This window comes from Cucurbita pepo, chromosome LG11 (assembly GCF_002806865.2).
Source record: "Cucurbita pepo subsp. pepo cultivar mu-cu-16 chromosome LG11, ASM280686v2, whole genome shotgun sequence".
Taxonomy (NCBI): domain Eukaryota; kingdom Viridiplantae; phylum Streptophyta; class Magnoliopsida; order Cucurbitales; family Cucurbitaceae; genus Cucurbita; species Cucurbita pepo.
In genome coordinates, this window is record NC_036648.1 from 9,684,107 (window position 1) to 9,694,124 (window position 10,018).

The following is a 10,018-nucleotide window of genomic DNA, read 5'->3' on the forward strand; positions in this document are numbered from 1 at the left end:
AATTTTTTTTTTTTTTTTTTTTGACTAATCGAACATTTATAGTTTTATTATAATTACAATAAAATAAATAGATTTACTTTTTATTATTTTAAGAAGTCAATTGCGTGAGAAATTATATTATCGATATTTGACATATTTATTAAGTTATATTTAAATCGGTAAAATTACGTTTTTATGTGTAAATCAATGTTCATCTTAAGTAAAGTCGATCATTATTATAAAAAAAATACATAATTTAATGTTTACATGTGATGGCTTAGAAGTCTTAGAAGTGCCAATTGCATTTTTATAAGCATAAATTTGAACAATAATTCATATATAATATTCCAAATGAAATAAAAGCTATAAAAAGTATAGTTTATTGGTTAATACATTATTTGAATATTATTGGTTCAAATGATATGATATTAGTATATAGAATGTTTTTAATTTATGCGCCATTTTTTTTATTTTTCCTTTACATTAAAATAAAATATTTTAATTTTTAAAAAAATATTTTTAAAATACATTTTTTCGATCGTTCAACGTGGTCTTATCGCAGATCCATGAAATATATAATTTGTGAATATATATATATATATATATATCTTTAAAATTATAATTATAAAATTTAAAAGTAGGCGAATATGTTGATATAAAAATGTTAATAATTATTTATTTCCTAACAAAAAAAAAAGTTGACAATTATGAGGGCATAAATGGAAGGAACCGTATTGTGATTGCGAAACATTTATGACGTCGCAATAAATATTAAATATTTATAAATTATATATAAAGCTAATTTTCATAAAAATAAACAAAATTGAATATTTATGGAGATATTTAAACCATTTAATTTTGAAGCTATTAGTAACTTTTCAAGTCGCACAAACAAGGGAGTCAATTTTCTCAGCGTTTAGCTGATGAGAGATGAAGTTGATCGTTGCTTGACGTTTAAATTTCTGGTCAGTTGAGGAAAAGCGTGTTCGTTTTTTCACTCATCCGCCAATTCCATCTCTGATCATTGGAAACCCGGAGAAATTGCAGTTTCAGTGGATTTCATCCGCCCACCTCTTCATCTTTTCGGGTAATTTTCTTGTCTNATTTTAAATTTTAATATTATAGCATAATTTATAAAAACTAGTTATATTATAAATTTAGTTTGTTTATAAAATTTAAAAAAGATCTAATAACTCTTTAAATTTTTAATTTGTTTCTAGAATATCTATTTATTTAAAAAAAATAATTGATGGGTTCCTTCGTGTTAAATATGTTTGATATATTTAAAATTTGTATTTACTAACTAATATATTAGACATAAAATTAAACTTTAATAAGGTCTTTTATCAGAAAATTAAAAACTTAAAAAGAATTTATTAGATTTAGTTAATTTTAAATTTAGTAAATTAAATAGATATTTCAATCTCATTCCCAATTATTTATTAGAGAAGAAACTAATATATATATATATATATATTTGGTAATTAATATTTTAATGCTTAATCTAAATTTTAACACCGCCATTTCTTTAACTTTTGTAAAAGGATAAAGAGACCAACTAACCCAATCCTTTAATCTCGCTTCTAATCTTTTCTTTGTCTCCACGTGTCACCTACCTCAAGATTCAACTAAATACTATTATTTTAAAAATAAAGTATCAATTTCCTTGTAAATAATATGTTACACTATATAAAAGAAATTTATTTTTCAATAATTACAATATTATATTTATTTTTTATAAATATTTTAAGATTAAAAAAATAGAAATAATCAATGATAAAGCATGTGAAGAAAATAACACTTTTTTTTTTTTTTTTTTNACTGCCGACAATATATATCGAAATACGTCACTATTCCAATTTAATTCATCGGTATTTTATTATTTTATTTTATATACATTTTTTAAAAGAAAATTCAAGAAAATAAGGCCATATAGCCGCCCGACCAATATTTCTGTAAAAATAAAAATAAATAAATAAAAACTGAAAAATCTAGCAGCCAACGGACGGCAGCTTTAATAATGCCACATTTTATTTAAATATATAAAATTTCATCCGCCCACCTCTTCATCTTTTCGGGTAATTTTCTTGTCTGATTTTTGTTTACTGTTTAATTTTTCCTCATGTTTTTTTTTCTCTTCTGTTTCTGCTCAATTTCTCTGTTGTGAGTGCTTTAATTCGAGTGTATAGAATCTTGTTCTTCAATTTCTCTGTTGTTTTGCTCGGTAATTGATGGATATTTGGGAGCTGTCCCTTTGTTTGTGGACGATGACGAGACCGCGATGATATCTTCGATCCAGCTTCGTTTTGGTGAGGATTTGAGTTAGGAGTTTCAGATTTCTGGTAGCTAAAGAAGTTACCTATTGCAATCCTTCGTTTGTGTGAGAATTTTCTGCTTTACTTTCATTATTGATTTTGGCGTGGGAATATGACTAGGATTCACGAAGTGCAATTTTAGTCAAACTAGGTTATTTTACTACCAATCCATTGGCGGCTTGTGGAAGATTGAAAAGCTCCATAGGATCGTTGTGTTCAATCGAATTAGTATTTTAATAACATGTAAGTCTGATGAATTTGGTGCAAGAAAATTGGATTGTTAGAGCTATTTGGATTTCAAATACCAAACTTAGGGAAATTTTCATTCCAGTTGCAGTTCTTCAGATTGCTGCATAAGAACATGGAAGCTGTCTTTTCGAATGCCATTTGATCATATTCTTCTGACTTCTGAGTAGATTTTAATCTTTTGACACAGGTTTAGAAAGTGGATTCTGCGAATTTGAAGAGTTCATCCTTCCATAAACATCAGCTTCAACATGGATCCAAGTACCCTAATTCTTCTTATAACTTGGATTGCTCATGATAGCATCTACTGTTTATTTTTTTCCATTTTAAACAGGCATGATTATGTATATTGGATGCATTAGATGATTTATTTGTAGGGTTGTAACATAATTCTTAAGTCATTTCTTTAATCTTGAAGATCCTGTTAGGTGTATTGGACATTCATATATGCCTATGCACATTGTTATACTCTCACTCCTTAGTTATATGTTTAGTTGAAGAATGTGGTCGCTTTCGGGGTCTTAAGCGTATTAATGTTACGAATTAGATGGAACAACTACTTGAGATGTGAACATGTTTTCTTGATGTTACAGATGCAAAAATTGATCCGACTGTGCAACTGGTGAAATTGGTCTCTGATAGACATCTTGATCTTTTGAGGCCATCTGCCCGAATTTGTTCAATCTTCAAAGGTAAATCAGGAATAAAAAAAACTTTCAGACTGGGTTTTTTTTTTATGATATATACTATATATATTACCTTATATTAGCGNAACTTTCAAACTGGGTTTTTTTTATGATATATACTATATATATTACCTTATATTAGCGGCTTAGGAATTAAATTATTTTTCATCAAAAAGAGAAAAAAGGGTTGAACCATTTTTCATAATGCCTTTATGTCATAATAGACGCATTGCCATCATCAGTGACTGCTCTTCATTGACGATGGAATTTCTGGAATTGATAGGGCTTTCATTTTTTTCCAGTTCCATCTTGAGGGAAGATTGAGCTGATACTTTAATAGCATCATTAATTTTCGCTTTTATCACTTCTTTGACGGACTATGGTCTAGATGGTAGGGTTTATCGGTTTGATAGTTCATTTTCTTTGTGCTCATCTATTAATTACAGAAAACTCCGAGGATTTTCATGTTGTTTTCTAATGGAGATGTTGATTGATAGAGTCTTTTGCTTTTATTTTCATTTTTGCTCAAAATGGTTAATAATAAAAGCCTTTTATATTCTTGTATATACCTAGGCCAAGGAAAAGATTCTTCTGACCATATAAGGAGCAAGTACACACTTCTCAGAGATGTGGAGGATTCTCAAGTAGGGCTGTACGACAAGCCTCTTCCGTGTTTTGGCTGTGGCATAGGATGGTTTTCGTGAGTACTGCGAAACTTTGTCGTGTACAAACATTTCAGGGAATGGATGTTCATGGTTGCATCCTGTTTCGAGTTTCTTAATCCTCTTACCTTTGTTCTTTGTCTTCCCTTCAGCTTCCTCCTTGGGTTTTTGTTCCCAGTAATGTGGTACTATGCCACGATTCTGTACTTCTGGAATTCTCGTCGAGATCCAAGGGAACGAGCTGGATTAGCTGCGTCCTCCATTGCTGTAAGTGACTCCTTCATCACTCTGAGTCCCACCCCATATAAAGAAAATTAAAAGAGAAAAACACAAGCACAATTGTCATCGAATACCCAAATTTCTTTCAATTTCTATGCATTTGGCCTTGTTTTATGAGTCTGTTGTGGATTGAATATGATTGATTGAGTTTCTGAAGTAGAAGAATCAAAAAATGGTAATTGGTGCAGGCACTTGCATGTTCGGTCATCTTGTTAGTCGTCGTAGCTGTTCGCTTATTATAGCCCCTCGGTCTCCATTATTGACACTGCATTCTTAAATCCCTGTCCCCATGGGCGTTGGGGGCTTGGCAATGCAGTCTCANATTTTAATAACATGTAAGTCTGATGAATTTGGTGCAAGAAAATTGGATTGTTAGAGCTATTTGGATTTCAAATACCAAACTTAGGGAAATTTTCATTCCAGTTGCAGTTCTTCAGATTGCTGCATAAGAACATGGAAGCTGTCTTTTCGAATGCCATTTGATCATATTCTTCTGACTTCTGAGTAGATTTTAATCTTTTGACACAGGTTTAGAAAGTGGATTCTGCGAATTTGAAGAGTTCATCCTTCCATAAACATCAGCTTCAACATGGATCCAAGTACCCTAATTCTTCTTATAACTTGGATTGCTCATGATAGCATCTACTGTTTATTTTTTTCCATTTTAAACAGGCATGATTATGTATATTGGATGCATTAGATGATTTATTTGTAGGGTTGTAACATAATTCTTAAGTCATTTCTTTAATCTTGAAGATCCTGTTAGGTGTATTGGACATTCATATATGCCTATGCACATTGTTATACTCTCAATCTTACCTTTGTTCTTTGTCTTCCCTTCAGCTTCCTCCTTGGGTTTTTGTTCCCAGTAATGTGGTACTATGCCACGATTCTGTACTTCTGGAATTCTCGTCGAGATCCAAGGGAACGAGCTGGATTAGCTGCGTCCTCCATTGCTGTAAGTGACTCCTTCATCACTCTGAGTCCCACCCCATATAAAGAAAATTAAAAGAGAAAAACACAAGCACAATTGTCATCGAATACCCAAATTTCTTTCAATTTCTATGCATTTGGCCTTGTTTTATGAGTCTGTTGTGGATTGAATATGATTGATTGAGTTTCTGAAGTAGAAGAATCAAAAAATGGTAATTGGTGCAGGCACTTGCATGTTCGGTCATCTTGTTAGTCGTCGTAGCTGTTCGCTTATTATAGCCCCTCGGTCTCCATTATTGACACTGCATTCTTAAATCCCTGTCCCCATGGGCGTTGGGGGCTTGGCAATGCAGTCTCAAACAGATCAGATTCTGTGGATGCAGCAGATAAAAGACTAAAGAGCTCTGTTGCTTGACAAGGACAAGGGTGATTTCTGTTACTGTAAATGTTTACAAATCATATTTCAAAAGAGAATTGTCGGCTTTTGTAATACTACACTAAGAATACGTAATACATGGCCTTTGAGTCCCTAAGATTTTAAAGCTAACACTGGTCTCAAATTTTATCATGAAAGTATTTGAGTGCTCGAGCATTCAATCACTATTATATTTAATGGATAATTAGTTTTTTATTTATTTGAATCTTAAAAAAGGGAACTTCTTTCTTTTCGATAAGCTCTAGCATGTCATCCCATCTCCCGATTGTCTCTATGAAACAATCGGGAGACAATAAAGATTAGATCAAATGATCAAATGAGAAAGGAATAATAGGGGTATGCGATAGATGATTGACTATTTTTATGCTCATTTTTTAATGTAATGAAATGGAGGACAACAAAAGAAAGATTAGGTCTTTATGGAAAATATGCATCAGTCTCCATATTTTTATCAAACAATCCAAACGTTGGTCGGGATGCTGTTTTGAACCCTTGTTGCCCCTTTGGACCATATTTTTCGTGCAAGAAGTACCCAAAAGTTGTGGCAAGAAACACGACACAGACGACCTACTGAAGCTGTTGTAGTAATGTCCATGGTGTTTGGTCGGAACCAACTATAATTAGTACTAAGCAGACATATTAAATTAATATATGTATAGCTTATGAAATAAAAATGTCAAANAACGACGTACTGAAGCTGCTGCAGCAATGTCCATGGTGTTTGGTCGGAACCAACTATAATTAGTACTAAGCAGACACATTAAATTAATATATGTATAGCTTATGAAATAAAAATGTCAAATTACACGTAGCATATGAAATAATATATCATATAGGAGCATGTAAATCATGCCTATGAAGTATACAAAATCAATTTCAAATAAAAAAAAGCGTTAAAACTATGATGGAAAACGGAGTCAGCTTAGAAAATAAATGCCTTTATGGAGGCGTGAACAGGCACTCCAAATTTCAACGCCGTTTGGACTTAGGTAGAAGACCAAGTGTTTAAGCATATTCATAATTCGTAATTAATTACAATTAATTCTATTTTAACGATAGTTTTATAAATATTTATGAAATATTATAATAATTATTGCAAATTTGAAAATTATATTTAAAAGTATCCCAAACGACAAGGGAAAAAAAAAGAAAAAAAAAAGTTTGCTTTGGATATCACGTCATGTATTCAATTTTACATTTCCGTTTTTACCCTCAATCTTCTTCCGCAATCTCGCCTTCAATTTTTTCTTTATTTTATTAATTTCTATTTTATTTTCTAGGTCAACAACTAAATTCAAATATATATATATATATATATATTTATTTATTTATTTATTTATGTAAAAAATATTTAAATATCTACTCTAGCCATTGTTATTTTCGTAGTTGATTAGTCTTTATGTGCATAAAAAAAATTTAAAACTTGAGACGACGTTCGATAAAAAAACAAATACTAAAAAATTGGGTCTGAAGGAGTTGCTTTCGATCGGGCATGGATGATTAGGTTTGCGAGAATTCTAACGTAACGACTGGGTCAGAGAAGGGGTCAATTTAAAACTTGAGACAACGTTCGAAAATGACTGTAAACAACGAAACTTCGATCAAAGAAAAATACTAAAAAATTGGGTCTGAACTGAACGATGAAAGAGTAACTTTCGACCGAGCGTGGATGATTAGGTTTGCGAGAATTTTAACGCAACGACTGGGTCAGAGAAGGGGTCAATACGGGTCGTAATCAAAGTGACCCTTTTATTTATTTTTATTTTTATTTTTTTCAAATAAATATTTCTATACTTAAAATTAAATAAATAAAAAGAGCATGTAACGGAAATTGTGAAGGAAAAAAATAGTCCTCAAATTTCGCTGTCTACAAGTGGAGTGTCCACTTCTCCCAATGAAACTAATATCCTTCTTTCGGCATTTCTCTTCACTTTGCTTGCGATTCTGCAATAGGCGAGACGGGTTGATTCGCCTTAACTTATGCCTCCAACACTCGCTTTGATTCCCTCAATAAGGCGTTGGTTAATGCGTTTTTGTTCCATAATATGCTTCCTCTCGCGGGTTCTTTCAGATATTCCCTCTCCAGTTTTGTCGTCTCTGTGTTTGTAGCACTAATCGGACTCTTTTTCAGGTATGTTTCGTTCATTTAATCGCTTCTTTTTCAACTCTGAATCGAGTTCTAAACGCGCAAAATTTCTCTCAGGATTCAGGTCGATTATGGAACTGTTGAGTCTGTTCTTGCACTTGATGGCGACGAACGGGAAACAGTCGCGTCAATCGAAGCACAGGATGATCATGAACTCTTAGGGGAAGAAGCTGAGATCATTTCTGTTGTAGCTTCTAATTCGAGCAAATTTCAGGTGGAACACACGGCACAAATCTATGGATTCGTGGAAGAATCGGAAACTACCAACTGTTTTGTCGAAGAATTGTACTGTGATGCTTCGCCTTCTTCTTCAGGTAATCAAACTCCTGATGATGATTTTGATTGTTGTAGCGGAAAATATTTATGTGAATTCAGTTCCGAAACAGAAGAAGGTTTTGATGATGTGAAACTAGAATTATTTAGCACCGATGAGGCCTTGGGAAAGGAAGATGAACACGAGGATTTAAAATCCAATGAAGATGGCCCAATTTTTGATGAATTGCCCGAAGTTTCAACTCCGTTGGGAGATTGTTCCTTTCCTTTTTCAGATTCAGACTCTGAATCTCCCAGTTTTGATGAAGAGTTCATAGAAATAGAATTAGAATTAGAACCCCGTTTACATGTTTCAAATAATGCCCAAGTTTGTCCTGTAAATGATTGGAGCGAGGAGGAGAGTAAAGATTGTTTGGGGGAACCACTGGAAACAGAAAGGGACGAGAAGGGTATGGAATTTGAGGAGGAGGAGGAGGAGGAGGAAGAAGAAGAAGAAGAAGAAGAAGAAGACGATGAATTCTCGCAAGAACACCAAGATTTGATAGCCCAACTCAAAATAGAGCTAAGAAACTCAAGAACAGGAGGACTTCCAACCGTACAAGAAGAAGAAGAGGCAGGCCCTGAATATATGAGTCCTACATCAGTTGAAGCTCTTAAACCTCTAAAAAATGGTGGAAATTTCGAACACAGAACATTCAAAGAGATCCAAAAGGTCTACAAAACTTATGCTCAAAAAATGCGTAAGCTTGACGTCTCCAATACCCAGACAAATTATGCAATTGGTAAGCTATATTAGGATTAATACCTTTTATATTATGAACTGGTGACAAATTGTAGGATTCATTTCAGTAACTATGTGATTTGGTGCAGATTTAATTAAGTTGAAAGATCCATTTAGTTCAATGGATGAAAAGAAATCTGGCCTTAAATCTGTTGTGTCCCACAAGTTAAGGGCAGGGAGAGCTGTTAAGGGCTATCCAAGTTTGATGAGAGACTTAAAGAGGGACATGGAAATGGTGTATGTTGGACATCTTTGCCTCTCTTGGGAAGTTTTGCATTGGCAGCATAGGAAGGCCATTGAGCTCCTACAAAACGACACTCGAGGAACCTCTCGGTACACTCGTGTCGTTAATGAATTTCAATTCTTCTGCATCCTCGTTCAAAGATTCATCGAAGACGAGCCCTTTTGCGGCCCTCGAATCAATAACTACGTGAAAAACAGACTTCTTGTTCGTAGTCTCCTTCAAGTTCCAGCCATCAGAGGTTCTATTTGATTTAGCTTTCTAAGTACTTAAAAACACTTATCGTTGATAAAAACGCTTACCTGGCTCCCGTATTTGCAGAGGATTGTGTAAGTGACAAAAAGTTGAGAGGCAAAGAAGGTGAAAGTACCATCTCAACTGCAGCTCTAGTATCAATGATCGAAGAATCGATGCGGGTTTTTCGGGATTTTTTACGTGCTGATAAGGACGTCGGGAATACAACGATCAAGTGTGCCGAAGTAGAAGTTAATGCACAAGCTATGTTGATGGAAATAAGAACTGAGCTGCGAAAGGTGCATTTTTCTTTTCTTTTCTTTTCTTTTCTTTTCTTTTCTTTTCTTTTCTTTTGTCATTCAAGGTGTTTATTTTGCAAATGGTGAAGTTGATATCAAATTTGGATGTAAATGCAGAAGGAGAGAAGGCTAAAGGAGATAGTGAGAGGTGGGAATTGTATAGTAAAGAAGTGGAAAAGGGTTAGTGAAGAAGAAGAAGGGAGATTGAAGAATGAATTGTTGGTAGCGGAGGTTGAGATGAAATTGGTATCAAGAGTGGTGAGTATGTCCAGACTAACGGAGAGCCAATTGGTTTGGTGCCATAAAAAGCTACACCAAATCAAGTTTGTTAATAGGAAGGTTATTGTAGAACCTTCATTTTCCTTTTTCCCTTCTTGACGTCCTCTAAATCACAATAGTTTCTACCTATATATGTACTAATCTTCTTCTTCATACATAGAATCGATACAAAGGGCTTGTTTGAAAATAATTATAACAAAAAAAAAACAAACAGGATTTATGTTCGAAA

General features: G+C 33.3%; 2 protein-coding genes and 1 long non-coding RNA gene across 5 annotated transcripts; all 3 read left to right on the forward strand.

The window, feature by feature from the left end:
- Positions 1-879: 879 nt before the first annotated feature.
- Positions 880-4,482, forward strand: LOC111806040. Of its 3 annotated transcripts, none has more exons than XM_023691376.1 (6): positions 880-1,066; positions 2,731-2,801; positions 3,134-3,232; positions 3,800-3,926; positions 4,041-4,155; positions 4,356-4,482. In XM_023691376.1, the coding sequence occupies exons 2-6, from the start codon at positions 2,792-2,794 to the stop codon at positions 4,407-4,409; spliced, it is 405 nt and encodes a 134-aa protein (XP_023547144.1). In that variant the 5' UTR covers positions 880-1,066; positions 2,731-2,791; the 3' UTR covers positions 4,410-4,482. The 3 variants fall into 3 exon arrangements, with proteins under 3 accessions (XP_023547144.1, XP_023547145.1, XP_023547146.1); XM_023691377.1 differs by lacking the exon at positions 880-1,066 and adding an exon at positions 2,026-2,057; XM_023691378.1 differs by lacking the exon at positions 880-1,066 and adding an exon at positions 2,127-2,359.
- Positions 4,483-4,994: 512 nt separating this feature from the next.
- LOC111806042 lies at positions 4,995-5,647 on the forward strand. The gene is made up of 2 exons (XR_002816729.1): positions 4,995-5,125; positions 5,326-5,647. It is a non-coding gene; the product is annotated as an uncharacterized LOC111806042 (long non-coding RNA).
- A 1,751-nt stretch (positions 5,648-7,398) lies between these two features.
- On the forward strand, positions 7,399-10,018 carry LOC111805919. Its single transcript, XM_023691213.1, has 5 exons — positions 7,399-7,667; positions 7,740-8,737; positions 8,826-9,218; positions 9,299-9,510; positions 9,628-10,018. Exons 1-5 carry the CDS (start codon positions 7,582-7,584, stop codon positions 9,886-9,888), a joined length of 1,950 nt encoding a protein of 649 aa, XP_023546981.1. The 5' UTR covers positions 7,399-7,581; the 3' UTR covers positions 9,889-10,018.

Bases quoted from the DNA above. Each gene is read 5' to 3' on its own strand.
- LOC111806040 (XM_023691376.1), top strand. The intron at 3,927-4,040 runs GTGAGTACTGCG...TCTTCCCTTCAG, and splicing joins TGTGGCATAGGATGGTTTTC to CTTCCTCCTTGGGTTTTTGT. The intron at 4,156-4,355 runs GTAAGTGACTCC...TAATTGGTGCAG, and splicing joins TAGCTGCGTCCTCCATTGCT to GCACTTGCATGTTCGGTCAT.
- LOC111805919 (XM_023691213.1), top strand. From the start codon at position 7,582: ATGCTTCCTCTCGCGGGTTCTTTCAGATATTCCCTCTCCAGTTTTGTC. The intron at 8,738-8,825 runs GTAAGCTATATT...GATTTGGTGCAG, and splicing joins CCAGACAAATTATGCAATTG to ATTTAATTAAGTTGAAAGAT. The intron at 9,511-9,627 runs GTGCATTTTTCT...ATGTAAATGCAG, and splicing joins TAAGAACTGAGCTGCGAAAG to AAGGAGAGAAGGCTAAAGGA.